Source organism: Aythya marila, assembly GCF_965140915.1.
Source record: "Aythya marila genome assembly, chromosome: 1".
NCBI lineage: Eukaryota > Metazoa > Chordata > Aves > Anseriformes > Anatidae > Aythya > Aythya marila.
The window spans coordinates 101569596-101589608 of NC_139042.1; the positions used below are offsets into that span (position 1 = coordinate 101569596).

The 20013-nt window shown below is 39.4% G+C and overlaps 1 protein-coding gene across 2 annotated transcripts in view; it reads right to left on the reverse strand.

The window, feature by feature from the left end:
* Positions 1–295: 295 nt before the first annotated feature.
* APP (amyloid beta precursor protein) overlaps positions 296–20013 on the reverse strand; it is a 214084-nt gene continuing 194366 nt past the window's right edge. For both annotated transcript variants that reach the window (XM_082781003.1, XM_082781002.1), the window contains 3 exons: positions 11240–11340; positions 7971–8117; positions 296–857 (listed from right to left, as the gene is read on the reverse strand). In XM_082781003.1, the coding sequence (XP_082637129.1) occupies positions 756–857; positions 7971–8117; positions 11240–11340 (350 nt within the window). In that variant the 3' untranslated portion in view covers positions 296–755. The remainder of the gene's footprint in view (positions 858–7970; positions 8118–11239; positions 11341–20013) is intronic.

A 20013-nucleotide genomic window follows, 5' to 3' on the forward strand; every position in this document is an offset into this window, starting at 1 on the left:
CAGGCACTTTTCCCCCCCCCAGAAGTGCTCACAATTAACAGGGATTCTTTTTAATATTTTTTAAGATCCAAAAAAGATACATGGAAAAGAAAATAAGGTTTACCTTTCAATGCCTAAAGTGTGCACATAAAACAGGCACAAAGAAACAAATGTGTATTCCCATGATTTCTACGTCACTAATACAGCAGGAGCAACAATCTGTACAATAAAATGCAACTGCAGAGGAAAAGAATTTCAATAACTCATCTGGAATACTTTTTAAAAAATGTTGTTTTACTTTAAAATGCATAGTGAGAAAAAAACGCTCAGCAAAGAGAAGCAGCTAAACCCCACAGACACAGAAAGCATCCCCCATCAATTCTTAAAGCATATTTCAATTAGGACTTAATTTTTGTCACAAATCACAAGAATAATATACAACTGGCTAAGGAGCTACATGATAAATAATTGGGAAAGAGAATCTATCCATGCACTAGTTAAATACAGCTAAACTCTTTACAGTACACAAAAAACATTCATTAATAATGTAGTGTAAAGACTGAAATGTAAAGAGAAAGAGAGAGAAAATACATTACTGATTTTATTAATTCAAGTTCAGGCATCTACTTGTGTTACAGCACAGCTGTCAAAAGGCGATAATGAGTAAATAATAAAACAGAGTGTTTTTGTTTCTTTCCACGTTATTCTATAACTGAACACCAATGGGCAGTGAAGCAATCATTCTGCTGTCCAACTCATGAGGCTGCTGTGGTGTCCTAATTCTGCATCTGTTCAAAGAACTTGTAGGTGGGGTTTTCGTAGCCATTTTGCTGCATCTTGGAAAGGTGGCGCTCCTCTGGTGTCACTGCAGCATCCACCTGTCATGAGAAGGAGAAACCAGGCTCAGATTTTTGCTTAATTTCACAGCACATCTCATGCTTCCTCACTAGGCCATCAGGCATGCTTTGTACCCCCGTATGCATTCAGGCAGAAAGCATCCTCTAAAATGCAATAGCTTTAAAGAGCAACTTGCGAGAGACGTCCCATCTAGCTTGGACAGTCACGCTTCACTTTTTGGATAGAGGAAAAGATAAGGCAACAGGAACAAGTTTGCAACCTATCTTTTTGCTAGGACTTCAAAACTAGCTGACCGAACTCAGCAATACCACCTTTGGATTTTGTTGTCTGGTTCAGGAAACATGTTATGCTGCAAATTAAAAAAGGAGATACGGTTTGCATCTCCCTGCTAGTCCCCCATTATTACATTTTTTCTCCTAGGACACATAAAGAATCCATACTAGGAATGAACTGGATCTCTAATGAAAAGAAAAAGCTGATGAAATAATAGAAGAAGCTGAAGTAAGTGGTCGGAGGATGCCTTCTGTCTATATTGTACTCTCAGATCAGTTGCAAGTGCTGTGGTCTCAAGACCATTAAAAATTAACTGGCAAAAATAAAATGAGGTTGTGAAGGAAAAGAGTAGCCAGAGTAGCCAGGCAGAAAGCGAGCAAATTGCCTGATGCACTCGCTGAAACTGAACTTCTCTGGATTCAAGGTTGTATTTAGTTTAGTGACAAAAAGCTTGCCATGTCTGTGCTGTTTAAGTATTTCTACTTAACAAAACTTGACCTTTCTTGATTACTTGGAAGATGGGCATAAAGAAAGCTCAGTCAAGACTTCTCCATTTAATACTTGCAGCTCCTCAAATTATTTCCTTTCTTCACTGAATATTTCAGTAATATAAAACTCCATCAAATTAGAGTGGGTGACAACAGACTCTAAATATTAATTAGGTATTCTGCCTCTTCTGTATGAACTCAGTAGCTGTTGTGTATTCAAAACCTACCATATCCTGGCTATCTTGCTAACCATCTATTAAAACACAGCTAAGAAAGTCTGCTTGTAAGCTGTTTTACTTGCTCTCTTATCTCTAATGTTTGATAGCTCTTAAAACAGAAGATAAAAACTGAATTTTGCACTGTCAAGAATTTAGCATTGAGAAGGTGCCTAAGACTCTAGGCTAAAGTACTGAGTATGAACATTTTCCTGGGGATTTCTGTAAGTACTGACCTTTTGGAAAAATAGCCATTATAGCTTAGCATAAAAATAACCTTTTGGATAATGGAAAATGTATTATCTCAAGACGTCTTACATAGCAGGTAAGCTTACTCTAGCCATTTAATAAAAAAAAGTAAAGTAAAGTAGTTTTATTTGATACTCATTTAAAATCTACAATACTGGAGATAACTCAACTTGGTGAGGGCAGAGTATGGCCATCTGTAAGTTGTTACTTGATACTCTGGAGACAGATGAAAGGTGTGTTCTTCCAAGCTTGGGACAAATGCAAGCTGCTCAACTTGCTTTTGTAGCCATTCCTTTACTGTGGTATGTTGTACTACCGCACCACCTTCCCTGCAGTAACACCAGAAAATGGCTCCTCTCAGAGCCATTTTATGTCTTGATGGTCTTTCATTTATTACTTAAAAGAGGAAATGATTCTGTGTGTGGCAAGTGTATCTGACTGCTCAGATCAGCTGCTAACCCTGAATCTGATCCATTTTCTCTATCTGTGTCCCATCTAAATCTTACCCATGTTCCAATGCCCAAGTTGCACTCCCAATCAGCATTAGATTTTCAATCAGATCTCTTTCTTGTGCAAAAATTACATATTTTTGTGAAATACTCAACTTTAAGGATCACATACCGTTTTCACTTGCAAGCTAGTGCAAAACTTGCTATAGCTAGAAGTCCCAAACTTGAGAGTAAGCCCTTATTTTGGGCCGGTAGGAAAGGTCACTGGGCTGAGCTAACACAGGGCTTCCTGTGTTTCCTATTCTGCAATATAACTTGACCTCTTAAAACATTGTTGTTCAAAGGTGTGGTTTTTTTTCATTTGCTTATTTGTTTTTGGATTTGCATGAAGTAACTCCTTTATGCGATAAACTCAAAATACACCAATTTCTTCACCTCCTGCAGCACGGTCTCAGGCAGTGAGATACTGGATAGGGAGATGGCGCTCTTGCTTTCAACAGTTCTTTCCAGATTTCCCTTATGCTAGAAATTGGGGTAAAAAAAAATTGTGTTCTTCTTTCCCTGCCTCTCTTCCTTTCCAGAAATGACAGAAGAAACTTTTTGTTTTCTGTGGACAAAATGCAAGTTTCCCTTGGCCAGCCTATGCGAGCGCTGAGTGCTCAGCGTGGCTGTCAGCAGTCATTTCAATCCACGAACCCCTGGGGATTTCACAGCCCATCTCCTCTTCAGCCTCCACAGGCAAGTCCCCAGGACACTTGTGTACAAGCACTGGCTGAGCAGCACTCGTGTTCTGGAGCCGTGCCTGTGCCTGCTGTTCTCCCTCGTGGCCTCCCTTCCCCAGGGAGCCCCGAGAGGGCAGATATGAGCGTGGGTGCGAGGTGGTGACAGACCTGCTGCAGCTCACAGCACTGCCTCTGCGAGCATCTCCAGGTGCTTGGGCGTGTCCTGCTGTGTTACACGTCCTTTCTCTGCGGGCTACCAACTTTTTACACTGTCCACACCAATGTGCAGCGAATCAGTCTCTGGCAATTTGCTGATGCTATCACCTTGCTGCAGACCACGTGTTTTCAAGTGAACGCTTCATCGCTGTACCAGCAGCAGGGTCTAATATTCTTGTACAAACACATAAAAGGCCTAATCTGTGCCCTGAGGACCACGCAAATTTAACAGCGTTAACTATTTCCATTGTGACAATGTCACCGCGTGCCATCTGCTGCCACTGCTGTTGTCACTAATGCGGCTGCGAAGGAAACAGAAGAACAAAGCAGGGGAAATTGCAAGTGTTCCTGCAGCCTTTTTTAGCGCTTGCAGAAACTAAGGACACAATGCAGACGCACGGGAAAAGCCACCCTTCCTTTTACTCTCGACTGGGCTGCTGTGACATCAGGTCAGCAGTATTTGAGCACACTGAGCACAGTAACACTGTGCCATGGATTATCCGGTGCTTGTCCACATCGAGAAGTGACAGCCTCACAGGTCACAGCTAACCCCACAGGTTCCCTTCTAGCATAAAATTAGTGTAATATGAAACACTGGGGCTGAGAAAACGGGGACACATCACCATGTATCAATACATGCCTGAGAGTGTTTTTCTTTTGGGAGGCTCATCCCACTAGGATGGGGATGCAAAGCAGGGGTGTGCCAGAACCTGTGCTGCACTTCTTCCTATTTAAGCTCCAAACACTCTACTGAACTCTGTAACCTGGTTTAGCTTAAGCCTCCCACTCATCACTTCTTATTCAGGACTAGAAGATATGATAAGCACACAACATAACCTGCTTGTGGGATAGGAACGGAAGAAGGATGGTGGAAATCAAACTGAATTTTTAACATCCTTGCACAATGCTATGTATCAAAAAGCTGCACTTTGATAAACTGGTTCACAGTGGAAGTCCAATAACCTCTGAAATATGGCATTTATAGATGAAAGGGATTTATTGAGGCTTCCACTTGCAATCTTAGTCCTTTTTTTTTTTTTTTTTTTTTTTTTTTTTTTTTTTTAATTTCCCCTTTAGCCTTTAAAATGACTGGATTGTAGCACTCCCTCTCTTTCCTGCAGCTGACTGCCACAGGCTAATCCATCTCGCTGCCAACGTATGTGCACTGCTGCTCACCCTGCATGTCTTCTCTTCCACTCGCTTATACCCATTTCAGCTGTGCCAAACTGTTCCTCTCTTTTCCTACAACCTTTGTCCTAAGTATTGCTCTGTCAACCTACATGCCTTTAACTTGGCTATCTCCTTGTCAGTAAATCACTAAAGCCCTTTACCATTTCAAGAAGCTTTTTGCACCCATTATGGAGGTGGCAGGAGTTAAACACAGCATTTAAGAGGTGTGGGTACTTCCATGCTGCAGAGAAGCAGCCTAGACACTTCTCTTTTCTCTTGAGAAAACAGCTTGGTCAGGTAGATAACCTCTTTTAAGACTGCCCATCTATCTCCTTCTGCTCTAGCCTATAAATCTTTCACACAGAAAACCCTGGTGTGGAGTCGGGAAGATGGCAAGACTGCAGCTAATTTCAGATGCTGCCTCTCTCTACACACACGGGCAGACCAAAATCCCGGACAGGATGTGCTGGCAGCTCTCAGAGATGCAATGAACACAACATTGCTGTCTAAATGCTGGTAAATGGGCACTGCCTAGCGCACACCTGCAGATCGGACTTTGAGAGATGGACTTTGGAGAGTCCTGTGGTAATTTTAGTGGCTTCTGTGCTGCTGCATCACTGACTGCCTCCCCCCACAAGCTGCTGCTGCTGGAAGTGCTGCCTCTGTGACAGACAACAAATGAGCTTCAAAAATGAGATACCAAAAGAGGGTGAGCTGAGACATTCGGCTGCAGTCTGGAGCACAGGAGGTGAGAACCTCTCCTTTTTCCACCTGCTATTATGGAGGAAGCAATCTCCTGCAGACAGCTGGGGTGGGGGCACCAGCAAAAGCCATCTTGAAAATGTCTGCTGGAGCTCATACGTGCACATAGAGTAAGCAATTTTCAACCACTCAGTCATTTATTTACTTAACTGTGGCAGTCCATTTCCTGGGGAGGCTGAACCACTTTGAAACATTTATATTGTCAGACTTGGAGAAAATTATTATGATGCCTTTTCAAAATAGGACAAGTGTGTTCCTCCTTAGGACTTCAAAAAAGGCTAACAGGATTTTCAGTAATGACTCTTGTTAAAGAAATCATGGGGAAAGGAGAACAAGCCTTAGTCAGACTTGACTTTTTGGAAGATAAGAATATAAGTGGAACAGGACTTGTTTTGTAATTTTGCATTCATTATCACAGACTTAAATTCTCGCAGTAACTTCTGACATGCAACAAACAGGTTGCTAGATTTGTTAAAACATACTCAGCCAACCTAGGACTCATGTACAGTTATTTTTACATCAAGTGGTTTTGCTCCTTTGTGCTTTTTGTGCATGGCACATTAAAGATAAATTAATCCCCTCTCAAATGGAACGGCTTAATTTTGAGGACATTTTAATATTAAACATCTATTTAAAATGGGTCTTTGGGTGCTTTTTATGATTTCTGTTTTTCTCTAAGTGCATGCTAGAAAAACCTAGGACAAAAACAGATGTTGTGCCTTTCTTGCAGGCGAGACAGTGAAGCTATGCAGTCTGCCAAGACCACAGAGCAGGTCTGGCAGAATGAAGAATCAATCCTACCTACTGATGCGAATCACAATGCAGCAAATCTACAAGGAAACACCATCTATGGTGCAGTACTATGTATCAACTAATATTCTTGTTAGCTTCCCTAAGTGATGCTGTCATTTTGACATGAATTACTTGTTCACCTTGGGCATGTTATTTCTAATCCAGCATTTCCAAGTTCACTGTCACTGAAGAAAGCTTGTAAGAATCTTTGATTACTTTCTCCATGTCACTCCATCAGATGAAACCTACCTGAAATTTTAAGGTCATACTGCAATAATGGTATGTCCACCTTCAATGTCCGATTCAGGGCTTTGGCCTAAGGAGTCTCCTGACCTATTGTTGTCACTAAACTCAAAGGAGGGTGAGGTGACGCTAGTGCACAGCAAGGAGCTCCCTTCCACCACCTCTGGGTGGCAGCTTGGTGTGAGTGAGCTCTGTTCAGCTCTGTGTCGAGCACCCAGGAAAACCATTTTGGCAGGAAAGCACACCGACTTCGACCTCACACCTCAGCTGACATACAACCGCTGACAGCAGCAATCACCTCGGTGGTTTAGAATTAAAACCCATTTGAATTTTCTACAAAATGGGCTGGAAGTTCTCAGATGGAAAGTTAAAGCTGAGATTCTTGCTTGCTGTTTTCTCCAGCGAGGTCTAAAATTCTGCATGGCTGTGTGCTCAAATCTCACCCCAAGCCATCACTGCTCTTCTGACCACATCTCTTTAGAAGGTTTCAAACCATGTAGGCAACCACAGCAAGGACACAGGAACGTGCAAACACAGGCTGAAGACAAAGGCTTGCTCAAACATTTCTAAGACCCTTCATTGCTCCAGACAATGGGATACATGCATTACGAAGCATATATGTATCCAGGAAGATCAATGCAAAGTTCACTTGACTCAGGGTAAAACCAACATAACTGTGGACTTGAGTAAGATTTTTTTTCAATCAAAAATTTAAAATGCCAGCTTTGGAAGATAAAAGCATAAATGTCTCAGGTGCTGGCTAATCTAAGTACTACCTGCAAACCAGAAACTCACATGGGAAAACAGGTATCAATACACAAGGGGTAAAATGTTACACAAACCCCTCTTCCAGTTCTCATAATTTAAGTTTTTCTATGTATAGAGATACTCTCCTAAAACCAAGCAAGTGGTGAGGTATTTTGAATTACTGTAAATTGACCACAAATCTACTTGGTAGATTGGGAAGAGACATGGGTTTTCATCTTGAAAATCCCATATAGGAGTCTTATATTTTATTTGTGTTTCTCAAATTTATGAGTTTTACGTTAACCATAAATCAAAAGCTGTTGGTAGTGAAGTTAAATCTTGTTTCGAGAACAAAAAGTAATAAAGTATCTGTATAGGGAAAATCCTTGTAGTATATAACACAATCCACAGAAGACCTGCCTCAAACATTTATTTGCAAAGTAAATGAAGAAAACTCTGTGTGTGAGAACTCCCACCAACAGTAAAAACAGATTTTTCCTCTTGTGCAGTATCTGTCCATTTGCTGCTGTAAAATTTCCTATAAAATGAACTTTTACATTACAAAGTGATTGGTCTGGGATGGTTCCAGAATAAATTTTTGTGGTTTTGCATCCAACTTAGCATGGCTTATATTGTGTCTGAGTTTACAAAATGAGGCAATTTAATTCCACTTAGCTAGATGCAACCTCTCAGACTCTGAACATAAGGCTAGCCAAAGCAGTGGTTTCTTTGTTTGTAAATATGTTTATGGAGCAGTGTGTTGACTGCTGCACATGGCACCATTTGTGCTTGGTGGTCTTTTCTTACCTCCACAACCCCGTGATGAATAGATGTGTACTGCTTCTTCTTCAGCATCACCAAAGTAATGACAATCACTGTTGCTATGACAACACCTCCCACCATTAGTCCAATGATGGCACCTTTATTTGAACCCACATCTTCAGCAAAGAACACCTACAAAGAAAAATAAAGAAAGGTGGCTAATAAAAAACCAAGTATTTTGTTACCTTGTCCAGCTGCCACAACGATACAAAGCCTAGTGAAGTATCAGTAGTTAAACGGTACTGTAAACAGTACAATACAGATTCAGTAGTTAAACAGTACAGATTCTAATCAATCAAACCTGGATTTTGTGGATTACCACAAAGTTCTCACAGATGGAGAAGAGGTACAGAAGCAATTTAGGAAATTTGTTTTGCCTGTGGTGTAGCAGTGCTGTGGTTAAAGGGAAAGCTCATCCCTGTGTCTCCGGTTTACATGGGACTTAGAGACAACAGAAGTGTGAGAGTAGTGGCTTCTTTATTTATTTTTTTTGGTAAGCAAATCAAGGCAACTGCAAAATGACTGATATTCTTGTGTAGAAGTAACCAGGGAGCATACAGTTGTCTTTATATTTCAAATGTGAATCATCAAAATGCTCCTAAATCTGCATCTGTTCAGCTTGTTTGGACTACATCTGATGCATTTCAATACAGGAGTGGTGAAGACCTTCAGGATAACAGTGAAACTTGCACACAACCAGGAAGGAATAAATTCTCACACCAAAGAAATGTGAGTCCAACAAACATGAGCATGCCGATCTAAGTGAACAGCAAGGGATGCACTGAGATTTTGCAGGGCAAAGGGAGAATGAGCTATACCTGCACGGTGACAGTACTCATGTGAGACTCATGTGTGAAAAACAGAGAAGATCCACGTAAATCATAGGTACCGGTAAGGCAAATCAGCAAACAGCAGGAACCTTTACGATGCATTCAGTAAGACTGCCTTTTAGCAACAGGACCAGGTATGAAATGTGAACAATTGTTTTCACTGTCCCCTTTTGTATACACCGCTTTATTTTACATTCATGAATGTTTTACAAGCCTTTTGTCTGCTTGTCAATATTAGGCTTTTATTATTATTATTTTTAACTAAAATAGGCAAAAAGGATTAGAGAATAAATTACATTCACAGAATTGTAAGACTACCTCACTCTGAAAGACTAAATACTTTGACAAGCATTTAACCAAAATGCAGAGGGAAGCAGGAAACCAGCTGAGAATTATAATGAGCTGTATAACATTTGCAGTCTTTAAGAAACACAATCTTCCTTGGAGAGGTATTAAAACACGCAGTATAAATATTTATATTGTTCCTAGTTGTAAGCAAGAAATACATTTAAGCAAAGTTAAGAATTCACTGCAAAGTACACACAATGGACAGTATTGGCATAAGCTCATGTGAAGTAATAATTTTTTCTCTCAATTTTACCTGCAGAGGAATGAACCTTACCACATTATTTCAGAGCCCTGTGAAATGCCCCAGCTAATATATATGTGCAACAGAGGAAGGCCTGAAGCATTCTGAGTCATGAAAATCAACTTAATGTACAGCTAAAACGTGAGCACCCACAAAGAGAGAACTGCAATTTCAGACCAATTCAATAGTTTCCATATGAAATGCAATGCACAGCTGAATTCAAAGCAATATCCTAAGGAGACTGTTTCAGTAAATCTTTCCAGGGCACAGAAGAAAACACAGATGAAAGTATTTTCTGCTTACTGCTTTTGAATTAAAGCTAATGGAGAAGGGCATCAGCTAGGATATGGCACACAGTAAACAAGCGATGCCCTGTAAGGCATCATTACAGCACTTTCTCGACAACACTGGGCTCCTTGCTCAGTCTCAATTGAACACATAACCGAGAGGACAGCTTGCTGATTTTTAAATAATGGTTGTAGCTATCAGTAAGAAGCACGGCATTAAATGCTTCAAAAAGCTTGAAAGGTCCCACTTTAAGGCTGATGTGCATTGCCCGGGTGCCTGGATTACAATGCACTCCCCATCAGCTACCACAGGAAGGGCAGTTGGCAGCTCCAAAGTGCCTGCATCAAACCACTTAAACGTTAAAGGTTGCTGTGGGGAAGTGCATGTGACACAGGATCGATAACTAACGAGCACGTGGCTGAAAATGCATTTCTGCAAGTTCCTTCCCTTCAGTAAACTTGCATGGGTTTACTCCACCAGGGTGTTTAACTCATCTGAGCTAAGCACGTCAGAATTTCCCAAATTAGTGCTAATGCATTTTGGATTAGCTCATCAAACTGGGAATTCTCAGTTCTCAGCATCAAAGAGATGGCAGAATATCTTTTCACACAGTGATTGCCTAGTTCAAATGCAAATTTAAGTCCCATGCTAATTTTAATTTTCAGCACTACTTAGCTTTAAGAATATATTAAGAAAAAAAGCTTTCAAGTTTAATATCAGGATATAGAAAGTCACGGAACTGAAATCTCATCATGTAATATACCTTTACAAAAGAGAAAGCAGAAAAGGTTTACAGCTAACGCTGCTGTATGGGTTCTTCATTACTTATTAAGGAACTGATGCTTATTCTTACTTCCATTGCTTTTGGTTGTTATTTTTGTGTTCATAAGAAACACAGTTCAAAGGAGGAATAGTGTTTTGCACCTATTTGCCCTTAATCTGTTAATAATTTAATATACCTTACAGAACAAAACACACAGACAGACAAAATTAAGGCCAGTATCCTCTTATCCCAAAGAACAGGATCTTGCCAGAGGTTACGCTCCATGGAGTTCAGCTCCTTCATGCATCACCTCTGTCTGTTTTGACAGAAAAAGAATCTATTCCTGAAATGGCGTTACACTAGTTCTTGCTGCACCATGCTGTGTTTCCATGAATTTTTGTTTGTTTGTTTTAACTTATTTTTAAGCATTTTCCTTTTTCTGTATCTCTTCTCTTCAGTTATGTGAGTGACAGACAGATAGTGGGACAGACAGGTGTTGCCCAAATGACCACATCTGACCACATGGCAGTGCAAGGAGAGGAAGGCCAGAATTTCCTCTCACGTGAGACTTAATGGCTTTCTATCTTCTCTGCTGAAATTACTCCAGCTTTACTTCCATTTAAGAGAGAACCAGAAGAATCATCATTTGTTCACATGGAACCTTTCTGCTGGCAATTTCAGCATCCACATCACTCAGGGGAAACACAGCTGTATTTGACCCACACGTTCAGGATTTAATCAGCAATTCATAACACCATGCAGAAAGGACCATTTGTTCACTCACCAGCTTTTGATGATGCACTTCATATCCTGAGTCATGTCGGAACTCTGCATCCATCTTGACTTCAGATATCTCTTCTGTTTTAACATTGGTCAACCCAGAACCTGCATTGCACCGCAAGGACAATTGGTTAAAGTCATCGATTCAGTTACCCTCTGCTTACCTCCACCACTACGAGGGCACACAGCAATGGTATCATTCACACGGAGGAGGTGTGATGCAGTGTGAAAGGGAACTGGGAGGAATGTGAGGTACATCTGGTGCTTCAGTCACTGAAGTGGCACAGAACGAGCTGGTAAAATTTCTCCCCTGTTAACATTTCTTAATTCACTGCAGCTATGTTGGTACAAGTATCAAAGGCTTTCAGTACAAAACACAGCAAGAATTAAGCTGCTGGGGACCAACAGCGATCTCCTGAACTGGCTCACAGGATGCAGGCAGATCTGCTCTGACAGCCTCTTTAGCAATGTCAAGAAAATTTAGTGTTCAGGCCAAAACTGTTCTCCTCCCTAAGCTCAGGCTGCTGTGAGGGAAAAAAAAAAAACACATACCCATGGTGTGAGGTGGGAAACCCCAGATATTTTATTTTCTTGTTTCTTGCAAGCCTGTATCGTATGCGCAAACATGCCTAAATAACCTCTTACTATGTTGGTGCAGTTTACAGAGTTCTTATTTGTTTTTATATTTCAGGCTGCTCAGAACTGACTTCTGCCTGAGACATGGTAACTCTGTCTCTTGATTAGACGGATACAGTAAACCAAGTAATCACAGCTTGCAGTGCTTTTAATTATAGTTTGCAGTCCTGTTCTTTGTGAAGGGGAGATGTTGCACTTGCCTAACTGGAAAAGAAGGACAGGATTTCCTCCTGGAAAACAGCCTTAAGAGAACAAACCAGACATACAACAGCTGAGCAGTGCATCCTCTATGTGTATCTCTGAATGTTTTGTCCTGAAAAGCTGTCTCTGGCTTGTAGAGAACATATGGATATTCACATAGCTGGTTATTTTCCTTCTCAGTGCAACTGACTGACATTTACATTTCTTGGAGGCACAAACACTGCAGAAGCATGGTGTTTATAAGCAGTTATTTCCTCACCCTGTCTAATGTGATAAGGACAAACTGTTTCACATTCCTTGTCTATATTTATTTTAGCATTTTATTGCCCCAACTGATTCTTAATATTGGGGCTGACCTTAAGCTTTGATGCAGAGGGAAAATCTCTTCTAAAATTCTCAGCACTACTGACAGCTCTTGTGCTCCATCACCACTCTGGACACTCAAGAAATTCTTGAAGACTTCCATGTGCCACAATCTGAAGTAACACTGAATTAAAGCATTATTTCCCTTTTATTGCCTTTGAATGAGCATTTTTTTCCATTAAATGTTTAATTTTATACTATGAGACAGGTGAGAACAGACCTTCCCAAGAACTTCTCCAGACTGGACTTACAATCTCATTCTAAGGCATTGATCTTTCTTTTTTTTTTCTCTCTCTCTTTTTTTTTTTTCCTTGCATACAAAGGTGAAAACAAGAATAAACTTCATGTGGTAAAGTATTTATGGTTATTTTCTTGAAGAGTCTGACTGCCCCATAAATTCTACCTTAGTAAGTGTCTTCTTTTTAAGGAATGTTTTATTCCTTAAAAGACCTTTCTTCTTTTATTAAGCATCCGATTTTTGACGCCACATTACCCTACTGACAAGTATATTATGACATGTATATGCGAGGCCATTTCTAAATGCAAGAACAGTAGAGTACTTAAGGAACTGCAGTTTGAAAACAAACCATGATGTTCTGTCAATGACACGCAGGAAGAAATTAAGATGAAGGAAATAAAACCCACATGGTGCCTGAAAAGAGGTTTGATTTTCTATACTTGAAGCAGCTATGGTTAGTTTTCCAAACTAAGAACACAATTCACTCTCCTTTGAACATCATCTCAAAATAGCCCCTACACCTGCGTCAACAGGAAGTGAAGAAAATGAGAATGTGTATCTGGCCACACTGAGGCTCACCTCTTCAAACCTTCTGTCTTTTTGTTATTAGAATTAAAAGGGGGAAAACAAGAGTAGAATAGCAGTGTTTCGCATAGTTTAAATATCTGGTGGGAAAGGGCTTTCCTGGGAATTGGTTCTCTGCCCGTGGCTGAAGCAGCTGAAGAGGCGGTGGGCTCCCTGGTGCTTGCTGCTCTCCATGGCCCCACCGGCTGCCCCTCAAACGTGCTGGGCAAACCACCTTGAGGAAACTCCCCCAGAGCAAGGACCTCAGAAACTGCTCAACTTGCATGATACAGCTGGCAGATCCATTTAAGATACAAATATTGATTAGAGCATATACATACATATATGAAATACATTGGTAAGGAAACAATTTGTGTTTTGTAGAGAGAAGTCCTGCTCCCGAATCTCTTGGAGGTCACTAACAAGCTAGCAAGGACATGGGAAAGATGAGTTGGCTTACAGGGAATCTTGCTTTCCAAAAAGAGGTTGAGAAGATCCCTCATCAAAGCTGTGGCAGAAGCTGAGATGGCAAGGATTAAAAGAGAAAGTCCTACGTGACTTCCCACAGCTAATTAAGACACGAAACAACGTGTAAACACTCAGCCATTTTTCACAATGGAGGAAAGTTACCAGCAGGGTCCCACAAGGATCTGTGCTGTGCTATTTGTAAAAGTGATCTGGTAAGGGAGTGAATGGTGCAGGGACAAAGTTTATTGAGAAAAAATAAAATAGTCAAAGTAAAACCAGCTGCAAAGAACTGCAGAAGGATATACAAATTCTGAGTGCGCAATAAAAGGGAAGGGATATTTAATGTTGGTACAATGTAAGGTGCTGCACACAGGGATAAACAGCCCTAACTGTACATACACAACAACGGGCTCTACACTGGCTCTGGTCCACCCAGGACAGAGACCTTGGAGTCACTGCGGATAGTTCTCTGCGGGCACTTGGCTTATTGGCAGTCAGAAAGGTGAAGAGAAAGACAGGAATAATTATGAAGGAACAGAGAAAACAGAAAATGTCATTACACCACCATATAAATGATGCAACCTCATTTTAAATACAGCTACCACTTCTGGTCACCCCACCACAAACAAAGACAGAACGAGAAAAGATACAAAGCAGGGGGACAATGACTGGCATGGAATGGTTTCTGTACGGTGAAGGACCAGACAAATCACGAGTCTCCAGACTGGAAAAAGATAAACGAGGGGGAACAATACAGACGTCTATGCAACTGTGAACAACAAGGAGAAAATATATAGGAAATGACTAATCATAATTTCTCCAAAGTACAGAACACCAACATGGTTATGACACAGCAGATTAAAAGCTAACAAAAGAAAAGTATGTATATATAATCTGGTGCAATGCAGAATTGGACTGTGGAACTCACTGGCACAAATAATAAGAGCATTCAAAATACAAATGAACAAATGCAAAGAAGAAAGGTTCATCTAGGGATACTAAACGCAATGGTAAAATACAATTTCCAGTCCTGAAAGTCTATCAAATGCTGGCTGCCAAAATCTCAGTGGATGTGCTAGGAGTAATATGGCAGAGGTGAAATCTCCAAGCATCCTGTATGTACCACCGCCAGAGGCAGGATGATGGGCTTGGGTACCTCTGCTCTTGGGCTCTAACCACTTTTATTGGAAGTGAGATATGATAGTTTAGACAGTAGGTTTTTGTTAGCTTCAGTTAAATGGAGCCAAACACCACAGGCAGGAATTAGAGCAGCATTTTGGGGGCAGAACAGGTCAGTAGCCTTCACAGCAATGAGCTGCAGCATGACAGAGGATGCTAAGTTCACCTGTAGGCTTATCTGCTGGAAAAAACATGAGTTCAAACCCTCAGGCTTCCCTGAAGCCACATTTCTTGGATGCTTCCCTTCCCTTTTTCCATTCCCATTAAAGAGTAACATAGGAGCTGTACTTCCGGGCTACTACTGTATTTCCAGGATGCAGCAGGCTACACAATCTGTGGAGACCAGGCAGAAAATTTTTGCTTTGGGCTTACACGATCAAGGTCTGGTTGTCTACTTGACCTTATACCCCAAACCAAAAAAATGCCATGGGATCTGAACACAAAATAGGACATCCTATTGCACAGTTAAATACTGTTTCACTTTCTAAAACTTGCCTTTGGCAGCTAGCACTCTTTTGGTCAGAAAGAGAAAAAACTTCTATTGCACTAACAAACCTGACAGATTTTTTTTCTTCTTCCTATCTCCCTCAGAAGGGAAGAAAAAGACTTTAAGAAGAATAATGAGGGTAAACTGGTGCTCTTCTGAAAACAACTGATTATATAGTAAGAAAACAATGACTCTGCACTAGAATCAGTTAAATGTTTGGTACAAGACAATTAAACATGGAGTTAAAAACTGTCTCTCTGCCATGCTACATTGCAGAATTGAGACCTTCTATTGAACAAGACTTCTCTTTGTTTCCAGTTCATACACTTTGCTGTCCTGGTAAATACATATTTAGACACACATGCTAAAATCAAAGATTTAGTTTTTAAAGGCAGTAATGGAAGAAGGAAAAAAAATTCTGTGTCTTTCTAAAAATTTTATCAATATGAATCAGGTAGGATGCAAACAGCAAAGACCGCTGTACTCTTGCAAGGAAGACAAGAACACAGATAGCAGGTAACTACAAAACAAGATCCTTAATCCTTACTCAAAATGATGTTTTTTTCCACTAAAAAGTCTAAAATACACAATTCAAACACAAAAGCCAAAATAAAAGAAGAAAAATGAGAGCAACACCCTCACTGCAAACTCACAAATAATGATAATTATTAGTGCTTTTTCTTCTAAATTACATACTATCTTTAGGGAGTTGCATTCCTAATTACTTTAATTTTAAAATGCTACAATTCAGCTGGTAAATATTTTAACTTGCATCTTCTTAGCAAAACTGACAAAACTATTTGGCCATCAAAGCCACAGTATTAAAAACATCCAGAAAAATCCAACATAATGAGCTCGTTAAGATTATACTTTCAAAAACAAAACAAATTTCTAACAATAAATGTGTGCTGACTTACTATATGTGTAACAGAAAATAAGATTTCATTTTTTTTCTTGTTTTGCTCTTGAATAATTAGGTTTCTTGAATGATGGCCTTTTAATGATATTTTTGTTAATTAGTAATGTTAACTAGTTTTATATATACACACATTTATACATATGCACGCATACACACACCCCTATATTCCAAACATCATAAAGCAGCGTATACGAGTTTAATTGTTCCTTGCACTTAAAGGGAAAAAAAAGCAAACAAAAAAACCCAACTCCAACCACAGAGTTTATAACTACTCAGATGAAATACAAACAAAGCAGCTGCTTTGGGGAACACTTTACTCTTACAGATAAGGTTTTGTGTTTGTTTAAATATATATTTAGGCTTTACAAAGGACAAGAATAAATATGATACAATGAATTCTAACAAGGAAGTACTTAGGTGTTTATTATCTACTATACGCTGTCTGTGACTGGTTCAGCTACTGGTTAAATCGCAGTTTAGCAAGACTTTGTGACTCAGTTTTGCAAGGATCTGAAACAATCTTAGTTTTGTCTGTGGTCTTCCAGTTACTTTTAGAGTTATAAACCAAACCTCCAAGTGAAGCACAGCTGAAATTGCCAGAATTTGATGGTATCTACACAGAGGGGAAAAAAGTAGCACATTTGAAAATGGTTTGAGCAAGAGAAAGGAGGACAGAATTCAGGAAAACATTTAACTCTGTGTCCATGAACTTTATTTTGAGAAGTGTTTGAACAATTATCTGGGAAGACGAGTTCAAGTTCTTAACTAGAAGTACAACTATTACTTGTATGTAAGTATTATAAGACTATCACTCTGTGAAGGTCATTTCAGCTGTTTCATGCTTAAAATGAAGATTATATACTCACTTTTGTAAAGACAACTCAAGTATCAGTGAGGAGAAGGAATTTTAAGATACAAAACCTTCTCATCTCTTCTTGGAAGTTAGTAAAATGGTGGCTTGCTTTTACTTCATGGATGACTACAGGACTCTCAAACTGGAGAAAGCAGTAACTAAGTGCAAACTTTTTGTTGTTGTTTGCTTGTTTAGAAGCTTTTCAATCTTATTTTAAAGATAATAAATTCTTAAATTCCTTTGAATTTTTAGAATATACATTCTTTAAAGAAAAAAAATCTTGCTATATCTTACTTTGAAAAAAAAAATAGTTTCTAGAAGACCAGAGATAATTTACAGGTGTCTAAAAAAAATTAATAATCAAAACAAGTAAAATGTGTTGATCTTTTTCTGGCATATCAATACATATGCTGAGCAGATGCATATAGAATTGAATTCACAGTTAACTATATAATGGAAAAAAATCTACTACGGATTTTTAGTTGGTAGCCGCAGACAGTTAGTTTAAGACAACAGTATTGAACTAACATCATCAAGACCAGAAAAAGACCTGGCAATTTCTGTCAGGAAAATCATAAATAATTCCCTAAGCTGCTCTATGCCCTCACCTCATACAGAGTGCAGCATATGTGCTAATGATTCTGCAGAACAGTCATTAGGCTTCAGAGCCTCTGCAACCATATATAAAAAAATCCCTCAGCCTCCTACAATATGTAATAGAATTAAAAGATACCATGATTTACTGGCAGAAGGGCCAGAGACACAGAAGCAGCTTTATGTGCAAGCTCTCCTCAAAATTACTGAATGTTTACAAAACAATCTACTGACAAAGGGTTGGGAGAACATAAAAAAAAAACAAACCACCAAACCACACTGTGTGGAAGAAAATAACACAATTAACTTCATAATCTCCTTGCGATGTGAACTGTGGGCATCCTGTTAGTGATATAATTTTAGCTGTTAGGAGTGTAATTACAGCTGCAACTGTGCAACAGATGTGAATACGATTTACCCTGCACAGAGCACCGTTTTTTCTTCTCTATCCTCAAATTTCAGGAAATCTGTTGATATTAGGCAACATCCATTCTGATGGCAAATTTTCTGATCTTTACTCAATTTCCATAAATTAGACTGCTGGGTTAACACAAGGAATAGGGAACTCGTTTATGAGTATCTGGACTGTTTTATATATGCCTTTATGACTCTTTCTGCAAATAAACAGAACAAAGTTACTAATAATTACCCAAAATTCAGATATAAGAAATTAAACGTTTATCATGAAAAAGTGACCTCTGAGGAACGGGCAAGGAGACCCTATTGGAAAAGCTCTTACAGCTAGGCTATCAACTAAAGTAGTATTCCTCCTATTTGCAGCTCTTCCTGTGGAAGTTTTCAGACCAGACTGAATCCTTTTAGTTGTCTTGCTGTATGAAGGAATTTATAAATGGCAGGAGCAAGCCTTAACAACTCAGGTTGTATAAAAAAATACAGCTCACTGATGATTGCTTAGTACATCTAGGTATTTTCCTTCCCTTTGACCTTTTTATTACCTCTGTTTACTTCCTTTTGAGGAAGAAGATGAGAGGAGAGAGATTTAGGCATAATTCTTATTTTTGTTCCTCCATTTGTGGATTAAAAAGGGAAGCAAAATGTGGAGCACTAGACTCCTTTTCTTGTACCAGTATGAATCATGCAGATGTTGTATATATACTAGGAAATAGGGATTCCCCACAAATTATTCTCCCCCTGGGACTGATATGTCAGACTCAAATTCAAGCTTCAGCTGCTGCTAGTCAAGGTGGAGTGCAGCAGAGGTACAGATTTGGACAACTCTGGCCTTGAATTTTAGTAAACACTTTAAACCTGGTTCTACTCATAAGCTTTCCTGCTTTATGGATTGGCCAACTCTTCACATTTCTTGCCTCTTTTCGAAGTTTGTGTTTGTTTATTTTGAAAGAGAGAGAATGATGTGCTGAAGTACCAAGACTGTAGTTATCCCAGATATCACAAACCAAGTACCTGCTTTTCCCTTCTGTACTGTGAGCAAACGACCTCTCTTTTAGGAAGGAGACAGGTATCACCCACATGATCTAGATTTATTGTTAACAAAAATGTAGTGATCATTGTAAGAATGTCATGTGGATGAAAAACAGTAACAAAATAATGGAAAAAGGAAAAAAGGACATGTGCTTGCGTTGGTCCTTCAAGAGCCAGTTTTCTTCAGTGACTCTGAACAGCTAAAACCATTCAATGGATCTTAAGCCCAGGCTTGGACTGTTGCAGGTTGACATGACAAGGTGTTTTAATCTTGAAGAAGCTGGTAACCACCCAGTTCACTTCAGCAAGACAACCAGAAGCATAAACTGAAAAGTCAAGACTGTGATAGTGGCAAAGCTTTTGGGAAATCAACAGGAATGCAGGCAATTAAAGCAAAAAGTTACAAGCAGCTGTGTGTGTTAATCTGCCTCCAGCCCCCCTGTTAATACTTTTCATTCTGCAATAATATCCTCATTTTCCAGGTTATTTTTCTTAAGTAATAACAACTGACTACTCTAAAAGGAGAATGACTGTGAGAAAAAAAAAAAGTATCACTTTTCCTCTTTTAAACTCTAACATAGATGTTTTATTTATAATTAGCAAGTAAAACAATTTTAAAGTACAGTAATTTTAAAACTGTCAGAACTCCTTTGTATTTCACACTGTTTAATTAACCATCCGTGTCATAATTCCTAGTTTATGACAGCTACTCAGACTGGTACCAGCTTTTTGTTAAATTGAAATACTTGGGCAGATAAATTACTTTTAAAAGATGATGGAAAATCAGGTAGGCATGTACTGACAGAATTTCTGTCACTAAGAACTAATTTGCA